The 23492-nt window shown below is 33.0% G+C and overlaps 2 protein-coding genes and 1 long non-coding RNA gene across 3 annotated transcripts in view; all 3 read right to left on the reverse strand.

The window, feature by feature from the left end:
- Nucleotides 1-23492, reverse strand: part of LOC139497673 (MAM and LDL-receptor class A domain-containing protein 2-like) — a 174450-nt gene that overhangs the window by 43816 nt on the left and 107142 nt on the right. Inside the window, exons 42-43 of the mRNA XM_071285906.1 lie at nt 15658-15753; nt 14783-15019 (exon numbers count right to left, since the gene is read on the reverse strand). Of these exons, the coding sequence (XP_071142007.1) occupies nt 14783-15019; nt 15658-15753 (333 nt within the window). The remainder of the gene's footprint in view (nt 1-14782; nt 15020-15657; nt 15754-23492) is intronic.
- Nucleotides 3044-7889, reverse strand: LOC139498725 (uncharacterized). The gene is made up of 3 exons (XR_011658000.1): nt 7580-7889; nt 4178-4400; nt 3044-3654 (listed from the first exon to the last, which is right to left on the reverse strand). It is a non-coding gene; the product is annotated as an uncharacterized lncRNA (long non-coding RNA).
- Nucleotides 5376-7566, reverse strand: LOC139498724 (uncharacterized). The gene has a single exon (XM_071287251.1). The coding sequence runs from the start codon at nt 7530-7532 to the stop codon at nt 5703-5705; it is 1830 nt and encodes a 609-aa protein (XP_071143352.1). The 5' UTR covers nt 7533-7566; the 3' UTR covers nt 5376-5702.

A 23492-nucleotide genomic window follows, 5' to 3' on the forward strand; every position in this document is an offset into this window, starting at 1 on the left:
AACTTTTTTAGTCAATTTTTTGTTTCTGTATAATTTTTTTGGTATTTTCATTTTAAGAAACTTCATGGTTCCTTTATAAAATTAAAAGATGGTCGTTGTCTTAGAATAGTAACTGTATACAATATTATTTTGATAAAATGTGTTGGTTTTTTTTTATGTCATATCTAAAATGCAACAAACTCCTTTGTCGGTGTAGCAGTTGACTTTAAAATGATGTCGAGCACTGTCAGATTAATTATAAATTACGGCGGAAACTAGAGGATGGAATGTAGGTGTGATGATAAAACAACGACCTTCTCTGTATCAAATATCTGTGAGAAATGCATAATCAGCATGTTATGTATAGCTTACAGTTATATTTCCCGCTTCTTTCGCCATCTAAATAATCATGTCAGTTGGGTTAAAGCAGTTATATTTCCCGCTTAGTCTTAAAATAAAACAAGGTGTTTGTATACGTGAATATAATTGGGAGAACAATTTCGTTTTGGTGTAAAAGGATATGGGTATTACACAAGACTTTGTACTGGGAAATGCCATCTAAAACCACGATGACTAACTAAATCACTTGATCTCACAATTATATTATTTTAACAATTGTATTTCTAATTTCTTTATTAACTTATTTGTTTAAGGTGACCTCTCATACACAGGACCTTTTTAGAATATTAAAAATATTTCTTTCAATTTTGTTCAGAATGCAGATCTAAATAAAAGAAGGTGTGGGTTGTACATCGATGAAACAGCAATCAAACAACAAAATACTTATGGATTTTTACTATTTGATTTTTAACAAATGGTGTGATGAGGGAACACAGTATAAACTCGGACTGTAGATTTTATATAACTACTTAATATATGTTCCAGACCGTATGAGTATTTGGACCGTACGCGTACGGTCTGGACAGTATGCGTACTTTTAAAAAAATACTCATACGGGCGGACCGTACGCGTACGGTCTGACTAATTTTAAAAAAAGATGGTAAGGTTTATTAGATACAAATGCATATAGCAGATCAACATAACTTATCTATCAAATTAATATAAAAAAGTTCAATTGTAATTGAAACAAAAAATTTATATTTTAACTTTTTTTTAAATTCCCCCTTATTAAATCTTAATCTCTTGTATCTAGCATGTCGATCAGTAATAGACCCCCGTAATACATTAATTGAATTATGATCACTGAAATTGAAGATATCGGAAGAAAATATCATGTGGGAGGTCAATTGTTTTGGAATATTTATCAACTTTACCACAAAATGCAAATGCAAAAGAACATGCATGAACTGCATACATGAAAATGTAAAAAATATTACGTTACTTGAATTGTGTAACCTTGGGCGATAGTACCAAAATAGGATTCTGATTTACAATTAAACAAATACTTAATTTCAATTGTAATAAATTATCAATAACAATTTGTAAAACTAAAATCACTAGTAAAATAAAGATTGTGAAATTAAAATGCTTGTTTCAATTTAATAAATTACCCATATGATAGAATAACATGCATGGTCAGCTCATACCGGACCGTACGCGTATAGTCATACGGTCCGACCGTACGCGTATGGTTGGACCGTACGAGTATACGTATACGGTCTGGACCGTACGCGTACGGTCCAAATACTCATATGGTCTGGAACATATACATTGCAGTTTGAAAAAAATAAAGTTAATTACCGAGCGCTAGACGTTACAAATGACAGGGGCGGATCCAGCAATTTTCAAAAAGGGGGTGGGGTCCCAACCCAGGATAAAAGAGGGTTCTAACCATTCGTCCCCATTCAAATGCACTGATCCTCCAAAAGAAATGGGATCTAACTCCCGGACCCCTCCTAGATCCGCCACTGCGTTACATTTAGAGCACCATACTCCTATTTCGAGCTCTAGACTTTAAATCTCCAGCACTAGCCTTTTCAATTTCAGCGCATAGGTTTATATCTTTAACGCTGAACTTTATCTCCACCGCACATTTTACATCTGTAGCGCCAGTCTTTCCATATCCATTGCTAAATTCTAAATATATCTACAGCGACCAACTTTATATTTGCAGCGCTTGAGTTTACAGCTTCAGCGCTGTACGTTATATCTTCAGTTTTGATCTCAATATCGTCGGAGCTAGACTTATATTCTTCAGCGCTGATCCTAACATCTTCAGAGCAAATATACAGCCCCCGAGGTATAGTTTAAATTTCAGCGCTAGACTAATTAAATTTCAACGCCGAACTTTAATTCCTCAGCGTTCGACGTTCAAGCTTTAGCCTGAGACTTTTTATCTTCCTAGTAAAAAAAACTTTTTACACTAAGAAATGTTTCACCTACTTGCAGAAATTTAGAATCAAATCAATTCAAAGTCGCTTGACAATGACCTAGGGGAAAGGGCCTCGAAATAGTCGTCAAACTGGTATGTACTGATAATAACACAACTCTTTTGAAAATGTTGTTCATTTATCACAAGTAAAATTGAGAAAGGAAACGGGGAATGTGTCAAAGCGACAACAACCCGATATAGTAGTTCATAATATATCAGACTGACTTTAGCAGCAAAGAAGCTAACATTGACAATTTCTTCCCAATTCAAAACCACTGCACCCTGACATAGAGACAGGGCCTCAAAATAGTCTTTAAATTATTAAGTATTGATAGCATTGCAACTTTATAGAAAATGTCAGTGATCTATATCACAAGTCGTTCCTATCAAACTCATATAAGCAGGCAACTTAAATATTGAAAATTGCTTACTAATTAAAATTCGCCTGACCTTGACATAGGGGACTGGGTCTCGAAGTAGCTTACATGATCTGATACTAATGCAACTTTGTAAAAATATGTCATTGATCAAGTAGTTCCTATCAAACTGACTGACGCCGAAAACTAAGGAATTGTTGACTCATCCTCTTCTGTCGCTGCCAACCCCGCCAGAAAAGCAACACCTTTTTCTCTTTTTCCGTGCCTTTTTAGGGACGACATCAAAAGTTCAATGAAGGATAAAAAACTTAATTCACATAGTTTTTTAGCTGACCCCCCCCACCCCCCCTCTTAACTTAATTTGGGAAAAATTGATTGACCAATAAAGGGCATATATGCTTTCAGAGTATACCTTTTGTATCAGATGTTGTTTTCTCCTCAACAATGTATTTTTGTTTTGTATATTGACTTCACATCTCTTTTATTAAAAATGTTGGAAGAAAGTGTGGGTGTAAATTTATGCATTGAGAAAGATACAGCTAAATCATAGTTTTATTAACAATACAATCAGCATGGATTCTGCATTTTTCATCTGTCCACTGTGATAATGTTTTTTCTCTTTAAACATCTCAATATTTCATATAATATATAGCTTTCAAATAAATATTGTGCCAACAGCGGAGAGAGGAAAAAGCACAATTCAAAATGAATGTAGTGCCTGTGATAGGATTTGTGTTATTTCTATTTAATGTCTGTAGAACACTGTCAGATTTTACTATGTTATCTCATTATAAACATTCTATATATAAACTTTAAATCTTTTTATTTTATTTCTATTTTTTAAATAAACAAAATTCAAAGAAAAATGTTAGTTTTAATTTAGTGTTCTTTCACTCTTTCTTCTTCTTCTGTGTGAAGTGCTGAAGATTCTGCTTGTGTTTCCTCAACTGGTAGTAGGTTGTTCCTCTAAAAAAAGAGAATTTTTACTGTAATATTAATCATATGAATATTTTCCAGGGTGTACATATATACACAAAAATGTATTTGAAATGATCATATTAAACCTTTCCTTTATGTAAAATGTGTCTTTTTTGTGGCTTGGAATATTTTTTGTTTCTTTTTGATATACATGTATTAAAATAAAAAGAGATTTGGGTTCAATGTGATTGGCATGAAGAATACAGTCAAAAGATTCTAGAGACCAGTATATTGTCTTCATCAACAGACAATCACTCACAGTAAAATTTGAAATTGAACACAGATGTATCTGACATTTGTATGTGAATACATTTAGTTTAATAAAAAGGTTATCATGTATTTAGGTTTTTTTAAAGATGTAATAAAACACAGAAATTGGTATTAAAATACCATGGTGCAACACTCATGCCAAACACTTTTTCACTAATACTAGGAGGTCTGTTCTAGAATATCATTTTTTTTTATTTCAGATAGAATTCAGATATGTTTAATATTAAGATTATAAACTTACTGGAAATTACAACTAACACCATCTGTTGACACAAATTTACATGACCATGTAGTCACAGTAGGTTCTTCATCTTCCTCTGCTTTTCTTTTTCTTCTGTCCTTCTGCCTTTCAGTTTGACGTTCTGTGTAATGTATCAATAGGTCATGCTTCTGTTCATCTGTTTTTGAAGTGAACGCATACCTGCATTTTCTTCTGCAAACACCATTTGGAGTCAAACCAATTCCTGATATACAAAAATACAATATCTATTTATAATAGGAGAACAAACTATAACATGTATAATGAAACAACAAAACAAAATAAAAATATAAAACTATTTAAATTGAAACACTATCAAAAAGGAACATGAAGTTGAAAGTTTTTGTGTTTGTCTCATTGGCAATCATACCACATCTTTTTTCTATATTGAAGATGAATTGTTTATTATTAAATATACCCTGTATGTCCATTCCATGGTCCATGTTGAACTTCATCTCAAGAAATGTCATATAGTGCCCATCATGGATCAAACTTAACTTTGGTGTTGGGCTGTATCCACCAGCTTTGCGTAAGAAGGCGACCAAGCCAGGTGACTTTACTGGATGTGCAACACAGTGGGTGCAAGTTTTATCAGTGCATTTTAAAAATTCAAGACTATATAATCGTCTGGTACAATGTTTTAGGAGAAAAATAAGTTTTTCTCTCAATTCTTTTAATTTGTTGTCTGACAAAATCTCTCTTATGCCTTTTTTGAATAGACTACTGACATCATCATGATCATTGTAGGGGTATGGTTCTTTATTACAAGGATGTGGTATTGGAGTTACAGGGAAGTCATCATGGGATTTATTCCAATATTTACACAGAGTGCAAATTGCATTGTCAAACACTTCAGCTGTTTTTGCCTCTTTTTCATCTGCTTTCAAATTACTTTGCTCCCATGGAGGTTTTGATTCCCCTTCTAGAGTAATGGGTAAAGTCACAGAGACCAGCCATTTTGACAGAGGTGACCATTTATGTTCAATGGGGTTTTCAGCACTATGACCTGGAGCATGATTAAAAATACCTAAATAGTCTAAATTCAAATCCTCCCAAAGTCTGCCATGTGACATTAAAGTCATTAATGACTTTGCTGTCCAATCAGGACCACCGTCAGTTAAAAGAAATAAACAGTTTTTATTCTGGCGAACATCAGGATTCTCCAATATAAAATGCATATCATTTGCATGACTCTCACTTGAGGAAGAATGAAATTTAGAGGCCCTATTAACTACATAGAGGTGACCTGTCCTAGAGTAACATATATGTACCCTCCCCAATTTATCCACTTTTGAGTCGTAATTATCATTAGTTAAACTCTCATTTTGTTGTTGAATGTTTCTAGTACCAGATTCAACAGATACACTTCGCCTTGTTTCTATCTTTTCATTACAGTTTTTTTTTTCTCTCTACACTACGAGACCTTCGATGTGCAGGTTTTGCTTTGTTTAGCAGATGCAAATAACCTGATGGTATTATTTTGCTATTAGCATATGGGAAGTCATGGTCAAAATAATTTGGAGCATGCATCATCAGGTGGAAAAAAATGTGAAATCTGGTGATATCGGCTTACAGCCAAAGTGCCAACATTGACTTTATTTTTGTCATCACATGAGAATGAAATGCACTCTGAAGGATAAGATTCGGCAATCTCACGCACAAAAGCAACCTGGGCTCGAATAAAATGGAGGTCTTTATGAACATTTTTAACTGCATTGTTGCATTTTGATGGCACTTTGGCTGCAAGTAGTCCTTTGTAATATTTTGCACTTTTCATGTGTTGATTAGGAGCAACAAGTAATCGTTTAGTAGTTGAGAGAGACATGCCATTTTTTTGTAAGTCTGGTACTATCTTAAGAAGATGAGCTCTTAATTCAGGCATACTAACACCCATGCTTAGTGAAATATCATTTCGACGTCTGCTTTCAGCACTAAAGGCATGCATTTTCAGAAAATCAACTGCATGTTGTACAACTGTGGGAAACTGCTCATGTTTTTTAGGTCTACCACCTGTCCCTGGCTTCGGTCCAGGTTTACTTTTGTTTTGATCAGGGGTCTCTCTATTAAATACATGTACATCATCATTTTGTTGCTTTCTTTCATTGGATGGGGGCACTTCATGTATATCAATATTGAGAATATCCTCAAAGAAGTTACCATCTACATACATTTCATGAATATTCACAACAACTAATTGGTAGCCTTTCTTTATCAAAAGGACTGGAAACCAGTGTAATAAAGATTTAGCTGCCCCAAGCTTGTATGCATAGCCCTTCTCCTCCTTGTCTTGCACGAGAAAATTTATTGGCAAAGCATTTGTCTCCCTGAGCTTCTTACCACATTCTATTATTTCAAGGAAGTTTAAATTACCTCCAAATTGTGCTTTATCTGCCTCAATTAAATTCACAAAAGCCTCATCCCAAGATAAGTGTTGGTCATTCACTGCCTGTAGTCTAAACATATTGAAGGTAGGGATTGGATTATTTTGCTTTAGTTTTTGAGATATTTGAACCCGTATTCTTTTGAGCTGATCATCTAACAAAGTTTCACACTTTTGAAATTCTATGATGACTTTTTTTATTGCAAATGCTTTCTCAACAGCTGTAGCTAAAATACCTTTCATTTGGCCTTGTTGGAATAACTGGAAACTAGAAATATGTTTAAAACAGGACCTTAAAGTTTTAAGGACTTCAGAAATATTCTTTTCATTATCAGAAACTTTAGTATTTTTCTTCTTTTTTGGATACATATGATTATACTCTTGATAGGTTTCAGAGTACATGAAGTATGTGGCTGATATGTGTGCCAATGGTTTTATGAGAGAAGGAGTTTCAAGAACATCTGGTGTCAACAATTTTAAGGGACTGATCTGAAGTTCTGACAAAAACTGTGAAATGAGCCCCTTCTGACTGTCATCAATATATTTTTGCTTTGTAGCAGTTGTACCTTTGACACCACTGACATTAGGAAATGCTATTGTTTGATGTGGGGTACATAATTTATCACAATCAGAAATTTCAGTTGAACAAGAACTTGAAGAAGTCGAAGAAGTCCCAGTTCCTGAAATGGATGGGCTTCTCTCAGTTTCCTTTGTTTTAATAGTCACAGGAAAGAAAGAGGTTATTGACCTCTTCATGATGTCTTTGTCCAGAAATTCCGTCAGTTTCTGGCGGTCATTTTTATAAATACTTTTCCAGAGAGAAGTAGCCTCTTCTGTGATTTTTTGCTTCGACTTGCAATACATTTTTCGTACATTTATTTGCTGAAGTTTATTGACAAGTTTTTCATAATCATTTGTAGGATTCTTTATAATTTTTTCATCAATGATGTGTTGCATAAAACCAATGATTTTATAAGCAAATCTTATTTAATCTGTCAACTCACCATGCCGTGTAACCAAAACAATCTGTGTTGATCTGTATACGATTTCATATCATTCAAAATTCACGATCGATTAAGCGTTTGAGCGACATAGATAATGGAATCAATTTCGTCCCTTTACTTTCGGCCATAAAATTGTTTTCCGGTACGATTTGACAACTTTCATTTAGTTTGAAAGCCCATGTAAATGTTAGGGGCGAATTTGAACTTGTATTTTTAATTCCGAAAATCGATGTCGGATAAATAAAACTTGCAGCAATTTTTACCCCCCCACCCCCAAACTATTTGAATAAAGTTTTTTATCCGACATCGATCTTTTGATGTCTTCCCTTAGCCTTTTGTGGTGTATTTGTACATTTTTTTACATAATGATTTGAATATGGTACGCGTGCTCGTCCGGCATAGTAAAATAATACTATTATAGAACATGTCATAAATATATCCTGGTCGCAAATGCAAATACGTTTTAGCGCGTGTATATATAATCTGTATTTGGTCAAATATTTAACATTGTAAGTCAAAGTAAATTAAAAGATATGACTTTTCCATGATATAAGCTCCTAGATAATTTTTATATATGGTGCCGCAATATTTATCAAACAAAAATGCTCCTTGCTTTAGAGAAGTATAACCTTAGTTAATATGCTTGGTTAACACATTGTTGTTATTTTTTGGAGATACTTGCTTACTTTTTTCCAATTAGAGTAATTATTTGACTTGTAATGTACATGGAATAATTGCATACCAATATTATGTCATTCTTATATTTAGCTCATCTAGACAAAATATCAAAATGTGCTTCCGTCGTCCTTGAGAACCGTCGAAAACTTTTAAATGTCCCCCTCACATACACGGATTTTTTAACGAGTCCTTACGCTTTGCTAGTTGTCGATTGTAAGCATCCGTGAATGACTCGCTGGTACCCGTAAATAACTGGTTAGAACTCACAACAACTCGCAGACACTCATAAGGCGAGGACATTTTTATTCATGACAAAAATCTTTTCACGATTGTCCATGGATCGATTTTTCGGTATTTAACCTTCTAAAGGTATCGTACGTTAACCGCTCGCAACAGAACGTAGCAATCCGTTTATGACTCGTAATTCTTTTTTTAAACGATATTTTTACAAATTATTGATGGAATATTAATACGAGTGCTTATGTGTTGCTTACGATTTCTTTCGGTTCATGTTACGACGGCTTTATGGATTGCTACGAGTTTATATCACGAGCACTTTATGCGTAGTTAATACTACTAATAGATACGTTCTCTTTGCGTATATTCTCGCGTACTATTTACGATTTTTGGTAAGGTATTAGTATACAAGCTACAAAATTGTATGGGCTCGTAAATACTCGTAACACTATCTCGTTACTATTCTTAACAACACATTGACAGGTCGTAACTAACACGTAAAAGCTTTGATGAATAGCAAAATTTCGTAATATGTACATACGTTACTAGCTATATATTATCAAAACATGATATTTTTTAAGAGTATTTTTACTCTTAAGATTTTTTGTGAATAGAGTAACTGTTTTCAGAGCAAAATTTGAAATATTTATTTTCATTTTCCGTGTTCTACTGATAAATTGAGTAGGACTTAATTTTTATTTCATTTAACTTTAGATTCAGTCCGACTGAAGTTAGATCTTTTCAGTCATCAATAACTAAGTCAAATCTTCACAGAATTTTAAGAAATGAAAGAAGCTGTCAATGACCAGTAAGTTTTAACTTAACATTCAGATTAAGTCTTAGGTTAAGGTTTTCAGTCTTCAATAATCTTGCAAAACTTTCACGAAATTTTATTAAATGTGGACAGAAGCTTTTTAATGACCAAAGAACAGTATCCAGAACAAATTTTGATAATAAGTATTTTCATTTTCCGTCATTTACTGGTAAATGGACTTAGTTTTGCAGTTAACAAGTAATAAATTTAGCTGTTAATACATGTATATATATACAGACAGTCCGAACAAGATAAGTTTGTAATACTTGATGGATTGTTGAAACTTAGCCATAAGCTAATCTCCAAGAAATAGCATCTGAAGACAATTTTTTTTTTTTAAAGTCTTTTTTTTTACTGATAAATTCACTCACTTTTATGTCGATATTACACTTTAAATCGGACAGCAGCAATCGTTGGCGAAGCACAGGGTTTCACGGAATCCTTTACGAATTCTTCTTAAATTATTCTTATGGAACACTTTGTTATGCGCCCCCCCCCCCCCCCCAAAAAAAATCTTTTTTATTTTTCTTGTAGGGGGCTTTGATGCCAAGTGGTCTAAGTTGTCGAAATTACTGTATCACTAGCCAGTCAACACTGAGGTTGTGAGTTCGAATCCCGCACGGAGCAGGTGCACTCGACTCCAATCTTAATTGACTAGGATTGTCAGTTTTCCTACAGAAGGTCGGTGGTTTTCGGTGGGCACTGCGGCTTTCTCCACCAATAAAATCTGATCGCCACAAAATAGCACAATAGTGTTGAAAGTGGTGTTAAATGTCAATCAATTAATCAATCAATATTCTTCTTGCATAGCACAATTTGTATCACAGATATAAATGTACCTAGTCTAGTGTCTGAATATTTCTTTTAGTTCGGATTAAAAAAAAAACCAACAATAATTTATAATGATTGATAAAAGTAAAACTTAAAGGGTTAACTAGTAAACATATTAACATAAATTACAGTTATATACACATATAACACACGAGTTAAGTTATAAAAGAGAGGCGAAGGACACCAAAAAGACAAACTCAAAAAGTCGAAAATAAACTGACAACCGTTACCCTATGGCTAAAAAAGAAAAAAAAGACTCACAGCCAAACAAAATACATAGAAAACCCAAGACTGAGCAACACGAACCAAACTAAAACTAAAGGAATCAAGTGATATAATTGATGTGTATTATTTTAACAATATTGTATTTAAACCAAGATGTCATTATTTAAAACTTTATATCTTGCATCGATAACATAAGGTTGCTTTGCTGAAGAGCCCCTCCTAAATTATTGAAATCTATCGTTTTGCAATAACCTTATTATATGTTGTTGTAAGTAAGTAGGTGATCACAAATTCAAAACATGTGTCAAAATATATTTAGAATGACAAAATGTAGCTGCGATAATCAGTTCTTTTTATTAATCAGTCTGATGCATTTTTTGGGGGCATACTGAAAAACATGGTATGGTATAATGGTATGATATGTGGTATTGTAACGTCAATATAATGGTTATAAGGTACAAATCTAATCGTAGCATGTATACACAATTGATATGGTACAAATACCACCGTGCATTTGTAAAGTTATCTGTGCACCTTATTTAGGGCACATAATATGTTAAATATAAGCTTCATAGGAACCCTTGTGAATCATGAATATATACGGTAGTATACAGAAATTCAACATTTATCAGGGGCGGGTTCAGCCATTTGAAAAATGATGGGGTCCCAACCCAGGGCAAAAAAGGGGGGTTCCAACTATATGTCCCCCTTCAAATGCATTGATCGGTCAAACAAATAGGGGGTTCCAACTCCCCGAACTCCTCTTTTTGATCCGCCACAGTTTATTACCATTCCGATGTTCGATTTTGTTTAACAGGAAATATGGATTCAACAAGTTATTATCAATTTCAATCTCTGCTATCAACATTATGGAGATCTGAAATGAGTTTAGTTTATACTAAAACTTTCTTAATATACAATTTTTTAAATTTTACTTTGGTATTGTAGTATATTCTTTATGACCATGCCATACCCCAATATCATCGTAACATACATTTTTACCACGTCATGGTAGCATTTGTACCATACCGCATACCCTATCATCTTACCATATCAGGTTTTACGGTATGCCGTTGTTTCTTTTTGTTTCGTTTTTTTTTTGGGTAGTTTTTATGGGAGGTGATTAACTTTACAAGTCTTGTTAACAAAAATCAAAACAAATCATATATCATTCTCGACACACAATATGTAAAAACATTCATTAATAGAAACACTTATATAAGCTATTGAAGTCGTAAAATCAATATTTTTGTTTCGTATTTTGTAATAGAACACAATTATTCTAAATACAAATACTTATTTTGTTGTGTCTTAAATGTTTTATGACAGTTTTTATCCAAACCTTAATGAAATAATACAGAATGACAGCTGGGTAAACGAGTGCTGACCATGTTAAAAGAAAATTTACAACGTCTCCAATCTTTTCAAAAACAATTTACCAGCCAGCATCTTCAACTTTCTTTTTGGTAGCACCGCTTATAAACAAAGGACAAATTCAAGTTACGAAACTATTAGCGGCGTATACGTAAGAAATTAAGAATAGAATGAAGGTGAGGGATCAAGGCTTTGTCATTGGAAAGCAAACAAAAAATTTAAAAGTCTTCTATAATCTAAAATATATATTCTATAGTATAATAGTCTATTGTTTTGTCAATGTCCTCTTTTATTTCCATTTTTTTTTATTTGTCATTAATTTTCTTTTGCCAAAAAGTGGATGATACCTAGGCCCCCAACCTGTTTTCTACCCTTTCAACCGTGTAACACACTATATTCCAGTGCTGCCATTATTTCCTTTTAAAGACTGATGGAAGCATTGCATGATTGACTGACGTTATAAGTATCTAAATTATACTTTTGATATAACATTTATGAGAAAAAAAAAATACTGTGTATAATTTATGTGTGAACAAAATTCTCAGTGGTAAAAACTTCGATAAATCAATCGGTTTTTGGGATTTTGAACTAAAACGATTGTTCATATTGCTGTAATCAGAAATAAATATTGTTTGACATAGGTAGCTTTGTGGGAATTAAGAACCTCTTATCAAAATTATCATTTATTACACCTGCATGCCTGTAGATTGTGTCTAAAATATTTGTTTGGTTCGACTCGGACAACTTCCATTCATTTCGGTGCGTGTGTGTGGTTTTTTTTTATTTGTGTGTTTTGTTTTTTCTTTATGATGGGGTCTCAGTGTGACGAACAACACTTATCTAAATAAATTATGATCAGAACGGGTTTACCGAAAAGAGGAAAATAGACCAAATTTAAAGAATATATAATAGGACAAAATCTTTTTTTTTTGTTCTCAAAAATTGAGTGTTAAAATTAAAAGAATAAAATTTAAGTCGCGGTCTATCAGTGGGAAAATGCAGGCATCAGCAGACGTCCTGGCAACCAACGGGCGAGAATAATAGACACAAACTCTAGAATACAGATATGAAGATCCTAATCAAGGCCCTCATCTAAGTTTTTTTTAAATACAAAACAGTTTTTTTCCTTCTTATTTCCGTTCTGAAACAAGTTTTATATTTTAGAAACTTTTATTTTAACAATTCTTTAAAAAATAAAATATCCCACCCTAATAAAAAAAAAAGTCGATGCCTAATATCATTTATTGCGGAAAATTTAAATTTATATTATTACATAGGACATGATTGTCTTCGTCTCGTGTGCAAGATGTCATGCACCTCTATTTCATTTTCTGTGATATGTTATATTATTTTAATTATTCCAAAAAAGACTTGAAATCAATTTGGTTCATCAGTTGTGTCCTAATTTTTACCAGCTACTAACACACATTGTAATTTCAAGTGCACGAGATCAATTTTAAGGGAGACAACGATTTTTACTTTTCAGCCACTTCTAAGCGACCAAGAGTTATCTCCACTGAAATGTGGTTTGGAATCGATACACATGTTTCTTTAAAGATTTTTTGACGTGATTCTAGCATTCAAACCACAACAAATAAAACGTTTCTGTTAAGGAAAAATGAAATTCTTTCATAGGAAATTAGTTTTAAGATTGTGGGAATGACCAGTTTGTCCAAACTTCAAATGTTAGTTAGAAATTTCGTAAGAAAATCATTAATTTTGTAAAAAAACAAAATTCGACTTTAAAACTAAATTTTCTGCTTATGTAAAAATGATTACCGTATGTATTTCTTTTAGAAAGACTACTTTATGTCATGGTAAGACACGTCGAATTTTACGATACAGCCGGTTAATCGTATATTACAAATATTCGTAATATAGAAAAACTATATTACAGATATTCGTAATATTGATTATTACGCTTTTTTGTAATATAGGCCTTATATTACACAATGCTGTAATCAGTCAGGGGACTTACTGAAATAAGTGATTTTTAAATCACTTATTTGAGTAGCAAATTCGAGGTTTTGTGACAAATTGGGATTTTGTATTTTTTTTTAAATTCTAAACACATAGGTTTAAATAATATCTTTTAATTAGTAAAATTAAAAAAAAATGAACTTTTTGCTTCTTTTAAGTAGCAAGAATTATGTCTTTGATGCTATCTTTTAGCTGAAAATTCTATTTTAGTTGAAAAAATGCTATAATAATGGCTTTACATAATGAACTGATACTTTCTTAAAGGATTTTTCCCAGCAGTGGGAGTATTTTTCCTGTGAAGTTCAAGGTTTCATCTTTCAGATTATGTAATAAAATTCTACTGTTTGCGATAAAAATTTCACTGTTCGGGGGTGTTGAAATTAGTGGGGGTTATTAAAAGAATGATACTTAAAGAAGTGATTTTTGGTCAGGAAATTGAGGTCTGATACTTAAACAAGTGATTTTTATGTCATTATCCTAGATTCAGTACAAGGTCATCACCTGAAATGACCTGGTCATCCTAGACAACACAGATGTTGGTTCTGATAAGTTTAGAAACATAATTAGTCCCTGGATCATTAGTATTCTATATTTAAAGCTACATTAAAATTAAATCACTTCTTCTAGTGATTAATTTGTACTACTTAAATAGGTGATTATTAAAGAAAGACAACTCTAACTTCCAACCTTTATGGAAATAATGTTACTTGAATCAGTGATTTAGAAAATCACTTATTTAAGTAAGTCCCCTGACTGGTAATCTTACTATTTGTTGTAATATTACAAGTTTGAGGAATATTACGAATAACAATAATTGCCTGGACTGTTATATTTATGCAATTTAAATGCATTAACTTTTCAAGCAGGGGCTACATTTGCACATTGAATGATCAGTCGCTATTCATATTAATATTGTTGATTTATACAAACAATTCTTACTTGTGATATTTTTATGCATTTTACATGTTCACCAAATAAGAAAAATTTACCCGAGTGCAAACATTTCTAGATCAAGAGACATGATATTTGATTATACAATTTTATAATTAAGTTCTGAGACTTACCATGACAACTCTGTCGACAAATTTGTTGAGTAGTGTCTCTCCGGCAGACAGGGAACAATGCAGCGCACATAAGGTGGGTGTATAACATCTGACATGGATCACTTGGAATCTGGGACCAATAGTACCATACATTGGCTGCTTCATTATAATTCTGGTGACCAAAGACATTAGGGAATTTGGTGAAATTCAGACCAAATATTCTAGAACACACCGTTGTATCATGGTAATAACAACCATCTGAAAGATAAATCATATATAAATGCATGGTTATTTCCTTGTGTGAAATATACAGAATACTGTTCCAAAAATTATACAATAAAATTTATCTGATTTATTTTGTACTATGAATCAACTTGCTGACATGCACAACCCTGCAAGCATCTTATTCTTTTACATAGTTTAAGCTCATGTCTTAGGTTTCTGATTTACAGTTATAATTATGCAGTTCCATTATATTTAACACATTTTAACTTGTAAAGGTTTATTAGTATTTTATATAATCAGCATATGATTTGGTTAAATTGTTCCATTCCAAAAATCATCAAATTATACTCGTCTTGGTTTTGCATTGTATATTTGTGCAAGATTATAAATATCTTAATACTCTTGGAGTTAATATGGCACATTCATGTTTTTAACTGATTTACTGATACAAATGTATCAACATAACTGTGAAATTACCTATGATATAATTAAAAAACAACATCTGGTTAAAATCTCTCCATCCATGCAAACAGTTGTGTTCGATTTTTTTTCTAATAGAGTCCAAGTTAAAAGTAAAAACATTGCATCAGAAATTGAGACAACTGCATGTAAGCATCTTCCTCATACAGAATTGAAAAAGGGAGGTAATTCTTATACCATAAAAGACTTACCATATATTGGGGAGACTGTAGTAGTACTGACGGCAGTTGTGTTATACAGAGAATATGTGGTGGAAATGGATGGTGTGCTGGGTGACGTTGTGTTATCTGTAAATAGGTCCAAACATTAGGCATTAAGACAAATGATTTAATTAGTATAACAAAAATTTATCTGTTAGACAGTCTGAAAATATCAAAAACACACCCAGTATTTTGATAAATCTATTAAAAAGTACAAGACTAATTCATGGCCCATTTGCTTTCTATGTTAAAATTCCTCAATTTCAAGCAGACACAGCTCTTTTGTTTTATGTTCAAATAAAGTGACAATCATTGTATGTCAAAGCTACACTTTATGGTGTCTTGTACTGAAAAAATCAACATACCTTTAATGGCATATAAGAAAGAACTGCATGTTCCCTGAACTTCGAATGTACCAAAACAGGTACTTCAGATCTGACAATCAGGCAAAATGTAACCTCTTTTTAAAATTTGGTGCAGTTTTTTTAATATTCAAAATTATAGGTAAAAAAAGTGTTCTACAATGATCACCATTCATTCAGCTTTCATTTGATACCAAAAATACCTAAATATTCTACATATTAAGAAAGTTACACTCATGCGTAGAACTATTTTGTGTTAAATATGTACTACTTTCTGGTATGTGCTTTCTGGACGTGCCCGAATTTGTGGTGTTACACCATTAGTATTCAAAACCCTGGCAGCCTGTAAATTCATACCTGCCAACTTTTCAAAATGCCCATGGGGGTTTTGCGTGCAAGATGGCTGTCATAGTCCTAAAAAATCTTCAAGGGGTCCTTCAAATACATTTTAATGTTGTTTTTTGGCTTCTTCATACTTTTATAAGCCTCAAATCATTGTAAAATTAATTGTTTTGTTAAAAATTGTGGACAAAATTGCTCTTTCAAAATTTCGATTTGGGAGCCTCCATGGGGGAAATCCCCAGCAAATAGTGACAGTTGGCAGGTATGTAAATTTAGATATGATACATGTAAAGTTATTAATCCTTAGAATAATCTTATTCAACAGGTAATCAATTTAAAACTGTAATAAATTTTTGAATTTTGTTTTTATCCATAGGCATACCAACATTGCTTTTGCTATTATTAAATTAAAACATTACAAACATTTTATAGATTGTTATCATGTCATGTTGTAACACCACTTAGGGGAGAGTTGAGCACTCACAAACTTTTTTGAACCCTCCACATTTTGTATTTGCCTGGGTCCTAAATCTAAAAAAATTTAAAAAATTTTTTTACCCCTTGTCTTAGGGACAACCCCTCATTTGGAGGGGGGGGGGGGGGGGTGTTCCAAACTGTTTGTTTGCTCCTTGTGAAAAATGAAGAATAGTACATTAATTAATTGTACTTTAAATGATTTAGTAATTTAATTGAATACAAAAATGACATCTAATTGCTATAATACGTTACATTAGAACTGACACAAAAACTGTTTGCAAAGCACATAAAGCAGGATGTGTTGTTCATAATTTATAATACATGTTTGTTCTGAATCAAAGGAGTTAAATATTTTAAGAACTACATTTTGTTTAATTTGGCCAACTTAATTTCACGGAAATTATTATCCCCCAATTCATTAATTAATCTTATAAATAATTAAGTTAGTTTTTGTACCTGTTGGGATCTACCGCAGGAATTCTCTTTTTTCAAAATTTATACCAGTCTTGGTTCTACCAGACAGGTTCTAATAGTGCCTATTGGGATCTACCGCAGGAATTCTCATTTTTCAAAATTTATACCAGTCTTGGTTCTACCAGACAGGTTCTAATAGTGCCTATTGGGATCTACCGCAGGAATTCTCATTTTTCAAAATTTATACCAGTCTTGGTTCTACCAGACAGGTTCTAATAGTACCTATTGGGATCTATTGCAGGAATTCTCATTTTTCAAAATTTATACCAGTCTGGGTTCTACCAGTCAGGTTCTAAAATAAATTTTTCGCCTTTCAGGGCTCTACTGTAGGTTCTTAAAATTGCATAATTTATTTGTTAAAAAAATTAAAATTATGTTAATAGGTAGTGTTTTTTGATTTGGTTATTTTAATTAGTATTATTGTAAGTTTTAATGAGTAGCCCCTAGAAAGCCAAATGATAAATTTATTATTATTTTCATACATATTCAATGTAATAGTTTTAGAATTGTTTGTGAATATGATACTAGTATACTGTGTATACAATTGTATCTTAGTATATTAGTTTGTTAATAAAATTAGAATAATTATTAACTAGAGGCTCTAAAGAGCCTGTGTCGCTCACCTTGGTCTATGTGCATATTAAACAAAGGACACAAATGGATTCATGACAAAATTGTATTTTGGTGATGGTGATGTGTTTGAAGTTCTTACTTTACTGAACGATTTTGCTTCTTACAATTATATCTATAATGAACTTTGCCCATTAGTAACAGAGAACTATATTTGGTAAAAATTTACATAAATTTACCAAATTAATGAAAATTGTTAAAAATTGACTATAAAGGGCAATAACTCCTTAAGGGGTCAATTGACCATTTAGGTCATATTGACTTATTTGTAGATCTTACTTTGCTGAACATTATTGCTGTTTACAGTTTATCGCTATCTATAATAGTATTCAAGATAACCAAAAACGGCAAAATTTCTTTAAAAATTACCAATTGGAGGGCAGCAACCCAACAACCAGTTGTCCAATTCATCTGAAAAATTCAGGGCAGATAGATATTGACTTGATTAACAATTTAACTTCTTGTCAGATTTGCTCTAGATGCTTTGGTTTCATAGTTATAAGGCAAAAACTGCATTTTACCCCTGTGTTCTATTTATAGACGTGGCGGCCATCTTGGTTGAATGGCCAGGTCATCGGACACATTTTTCAAACTAGATACCCCAAAGATGAATGTGGCCTAGTAGTTTCAGTGGAGATTTTGTAAAAGATTACTTAGATTTATGAAAAATGGTTAAAGATTGACTATAAAGGGCAATAACTCCTAAAGGGGTCAACTGACCATTTTGGTCATGTTGACTTATTTGTAGATCTTACTTTGCTGAACATTATTGCTGTTTACAATTTATCTCTATCTATAATAATATTCAAGATAATAACCAAAAACAGCAAAATTTCCTCAAAATTACCAATTCAGGGGCAGCAACCCAACAACCGATTGACCGATTCATCTAAAAATTTCAGGGCAGATAGATCTTGACCTGATAAACATTTTTATCCCGTGACAGATTTCCTCAAAATGCTTTGGTTTTTGAGTTATAAGCCAAAAACTGCATTTTACCCCTATGTTCTATTTTTAGCGGTGGCGGCCATCTTGGTTGGTTGACCAGGTCACGCCACACATTTTTTAAACTAAATACCCCAAAGATGATTGTGGCCAAGTTTGGATTAATTTGGCCCAGTAGTTTCAGAGGAGAAGATTTTTGTAAAAGATTACTTTAATTAACGAAAAATGGTTAAAAATTGACTATAAAGGGCAATAACTCCTAAACAGGTCAACTGACCATTATGGTCATGTTGACTTATTTGTAGATCTTACTTTGCTGAACATTATTGCTGTTTACAGTTTATCTCTATCTATAATAATATTCAAGATAATAACCAACTAGAGGCTCTAAAGAGCCTGTGTCGCTCACCTTGGTCTATGTGCATATTAAACAAAGGACACAAATGGATTCATGACAAAATTGTATTTTGGTGATGGTGATGTGTTTGAAGTTCTTTCTTTACTGAACGATTTTGCTTCTTACAATTATATCTATAATGAACTTTGCCCATTAGTAACAGAGAACTATATTTGGTAAAAATTTACATAAATTTACCAAATTAATGAAAATTGTTAAAAATTGACTGTAAAGGGCAATAACTCCTTAAGGGGTCAACTGACCATTTTGGTCATGTTGACTTATTTGTAGATCTTACTTTGCTGAACATTATTGCTGTTTACAATTTATCTCTATCTATAATAATATTCAAGATAATAACCAAAAACAGCAAAATTTCCTCAAAATTACCAACTCAGGGGCAGCAACCCAACAACCGATTGACCGATTCATCTGAAAATTTCCGGGCAGATAGATCTTGACCTGATAAACATTTTTATTCCATGTCAGATTTCCTCAAAATGCTTTGGTTTTTGAGTTATAAACCAAAAACTGCATTTTACCCCTATGTTCTATTTTTAGCGGTGGTGGCCATCTTGGTTGGTTGACCAGGTCATGCCACACATTTTTTAAACTAGATACCCCAAAGATGATTGTGGCCAAGTTTGGATTAATTTGGCCCAGTAGTTTCAGAGGAGAAGATTTTTGTAAAAGATTACTTTAATTTACGAAAAATGGTTAAAAATTGACTATAAAGGGCAATAACTCCTAAACGGGTCAACTGACCATTTTGGTCATGTTGACTTATTTGTAGATCTTACTTTGCTGAACATTATTGCTGTTTACAGTTTATCTCTATCTATAATAATATTCAAGATAATAACCAAAAACAGCAAAATTTCCTCAAAATTACCAATTCAGGGGCAGCAACCCAACAACCGATTGACCGATTCATCTGAAAATTTCAGGGCAGATAGATCTTGACCTGATAAACATTTTTACCCCATGTCAGATTTGCTCTAAATGCTTTGGTTTTTGAGTTATAAGCCAAAAACTGCATTTTACCCCTATGTTCTATTTTTAGCCTTGGCGGCCATCTTGGTTGGTTGACCGGGTCACGCCACACATTTTTTAAACTAGATACCCCAATGATGATTGTGGCCAAGTTTGGTTTGATTTGGCCCAGTAGTTTCAGAGGAGAAGATTTTTGTAAAAGTTTACGACGACGGACGACGGACGACGACGGACGACGGACGACGACGGACGACGACGCCGGACGCCGGACGCAAAGTGATGGGAATAGCTCACTTGGCCCTTCGGGCCAGGTGAGCTAAAAACAGCAAAATTTCCTCAAAATTACCAATTCAGGGGCAGCAACCCAACAACCGATTGACCGATTCATCTGAAAATTTCAGGGCAGATAGATCTTGACCTGATAAACATTTTTACCCCATGTCAGATTTGCTCTAAATGCTTTGGTTTTTGAGTTATAAGCCAAAAACTGCATTTTACCCCTATGTTCTATTTTTAGCGGTGGCGGCCATCTTGGTTGGTTGACCGGGTCACGCCACACATTTTTTTAAACTAGATACCCCAATGATGATTGTGGCCAAGTTTGGTTTGATTTGGCCCAGTAGTTTCAGAGGAGAAGATTTTTGTAAAAGTTAACGACGACGGACGACGACGACGGACGACGGACGACGGACGACGGACGACGACGACGGACGACGGACGCCAAGTGATGAGAAAAGCTCACTTGGCCCTTCGGGCCAGGTGAGCTAAAAAGGTTTACATATGATATCAAAATATCCATTATGGCAGAATAAGTTTACCATTCAAGTAGAACATTTCCTTTTCTACTCTTAGTATCTATATTAGTATAGATAAATGTGGTATGATACATGAGACTAGTTATTGTCTATAAGGACACTTCTACTGTAAATTTCACTGTGGTATGGTATATGAGACTTGCTAGGTTTTATTAGGAGACATCTACTGTTTCTATGTGGTATGGTATATGAGATGAGACTTGTTAGTGTTATAAGGAGACATCTACTGTTCTGATAGTAAGGCCAATTAAAATTAATTAGTAGATTTTCATCCCCGCCCGCCCCTCTGAAATCTTCCCGCCCCAATTTTTTTTATTTCAGAAAAAAAATTACGATTTCCAGATTTAGTTCATTTTCGTTACCGTTAACTGTCGATAATTTCGTTTCATTTCAAACTTCCTGTTGGAAATTTCGGTTTTCGTATTTCTTAAGAGTATTCTTACTAAATGATGAAGTTGATATATTCTGCTGATCTATGACAACATCATTTACCGAGAATAGTCTAGAGATTGATTACGAGAAGGGTGTGAAATATTCGGGTTACGAGTAGTACTCTGTGTCCAAGAAAGCAAATCGCCGTATGTCACAAATGTTTCATTTGTGAGTAAAACACCTTGGATTTTTTTATTTATACAATGATTTTGTGTCAAGAAATTTGGACTGTGAATGAAACCCAAAAGCGTAAGAATCGTGAAACATATTGGTTCAAAAATCATGACTTGAATAAAGAAATTGACACAAGCATGAACTTGTTAGATAATTGGTGACCGTATATTGAGTTCAGAAAGTCGACAAACACGCATTTTTAATTTATTAATTTATTGCAATTTAAGCCCTTAGATTTAGATTTAGCCATGCCTTTCGTTTTTTTATAGACAAACAGCAAACATCCTCTGTTTCAATACCCATGATAGATTCATTAAACAACTGTATGTTCTACATTGTAATTATATTTGCATCTTTATTATTCTCTTCCCTATTATTTAAACACTGTTTGAGTTCTCATTTTATTCTGTACTTATCATACTTGCGTCGCATACCAATGCATTTGCTTCATTTTATTAGGACAACAAAACTGCTTAGATAGCAAAATAATTTGGTGTAGGTAGTCCAACTGAAGAGAGCATTTCTCCACGTTTCTACTGTTTACTATAAAATAGGTTCTAAAACCGCAATTACATGTAGAACAGTGGTTGCCAATCAGAGATATAAATTTACGAATTTGAAAAAGCCGCACCAGCATATGGAGTATTGGTGTTTAAATTGATATGTTACTCTACTGCAAGCTCAAAGTACGTTGAGTGTTGTTGAACAAGGAATACTGCTTTCTCAAAAGTTGCTAAGACAGGGCTATGAATCAGTCAAATTGAGGTCATCACTCAAGAAATTTTATGGTCACCATCATGAGCTGATTGGCCATTTTATATGACAAAAGTGTGTCAGAAATCACTCAAGAAATATTATGGTCCCCATCAGGAGCTGATTGACCATTTTATATGACAAAAGTGTGTCAGAAATCATATCTGATATTCTTCCTCAGACATAATAACCTTCCATCATTACCGAACTGAACAAAAAAATAACATGATGGGTGCAGTATACAATGCAGGAAATGTTTATCCTTCTGGAGCACCCGATTTCACTCCCGGTTTTTAGTGGAGTTCGTGTTGTTTCTTATCTATTTTTTGTAACTGTTGATGTAAATGTCTTTTGGTTTTATGAGTCTTTGTTTACTTCTTGGAATTGATTGTTATTGTCTTATACACGATACCTTATGTATCATGCATGTACATGTATTTACATGATATAAGCTTATTACATTTATTACACTTGCATATATGAATAACACGTGACAAGAAGGTTTCATATAAAATAAAATTTAAAAAATAAAATCCTCCCACCCGCCCCATTTTTTTCAAAAATTTGGATGAAAATCTACTAATTAATTTTAGTTGGCCTAATAGGTATAAACTACTATTTATTATCTTTGTGATAGTACTGCATCATTGAATTTTGTCAATCAGCCATGCTTTTATTCTTAAGCTGTGTAAGAACCTTCATTTATCAATTCATAGAGAACACTTTTAGAGCTTGTGTTGTCACACAGGTCAATGTGCATCTTCTACAATTAACTCTCTCCAAAATTATAAACTAGTAAATTAAGTAACGGCTTAAATCTCTTTTTTGTTGATATAGTTTACTGATCAATTATTTTTTACAGTTTCTCTTTATAATAAAGCCCAAAAAAAGTATTTGCCCAAAAAAGAGGATAAACAAAATGCCATTTAAGAGTAATCATGACTCCAGTGAAGAGTATACTAATGATAATATCATAGAAAACAATGTATAAGAGGTTCAACAGCAAATTTCCAATGCTTAAATTTCTTTGAA

The sequence above is a fragment of the Mytilus edulis genome, chromosome 12 (assembly GCF_963676685.1).
Source record: "Mytilus edulis chromosome 12, xbMytEdul2.2, whole genome shotgun sequence".
NCBI classification, from domain to species: Eukaryota; Metazoa; Mollusca; class Bivalvia; order Mytilida; family Mytilidae; genus Mytilus; species Mytilus edulis.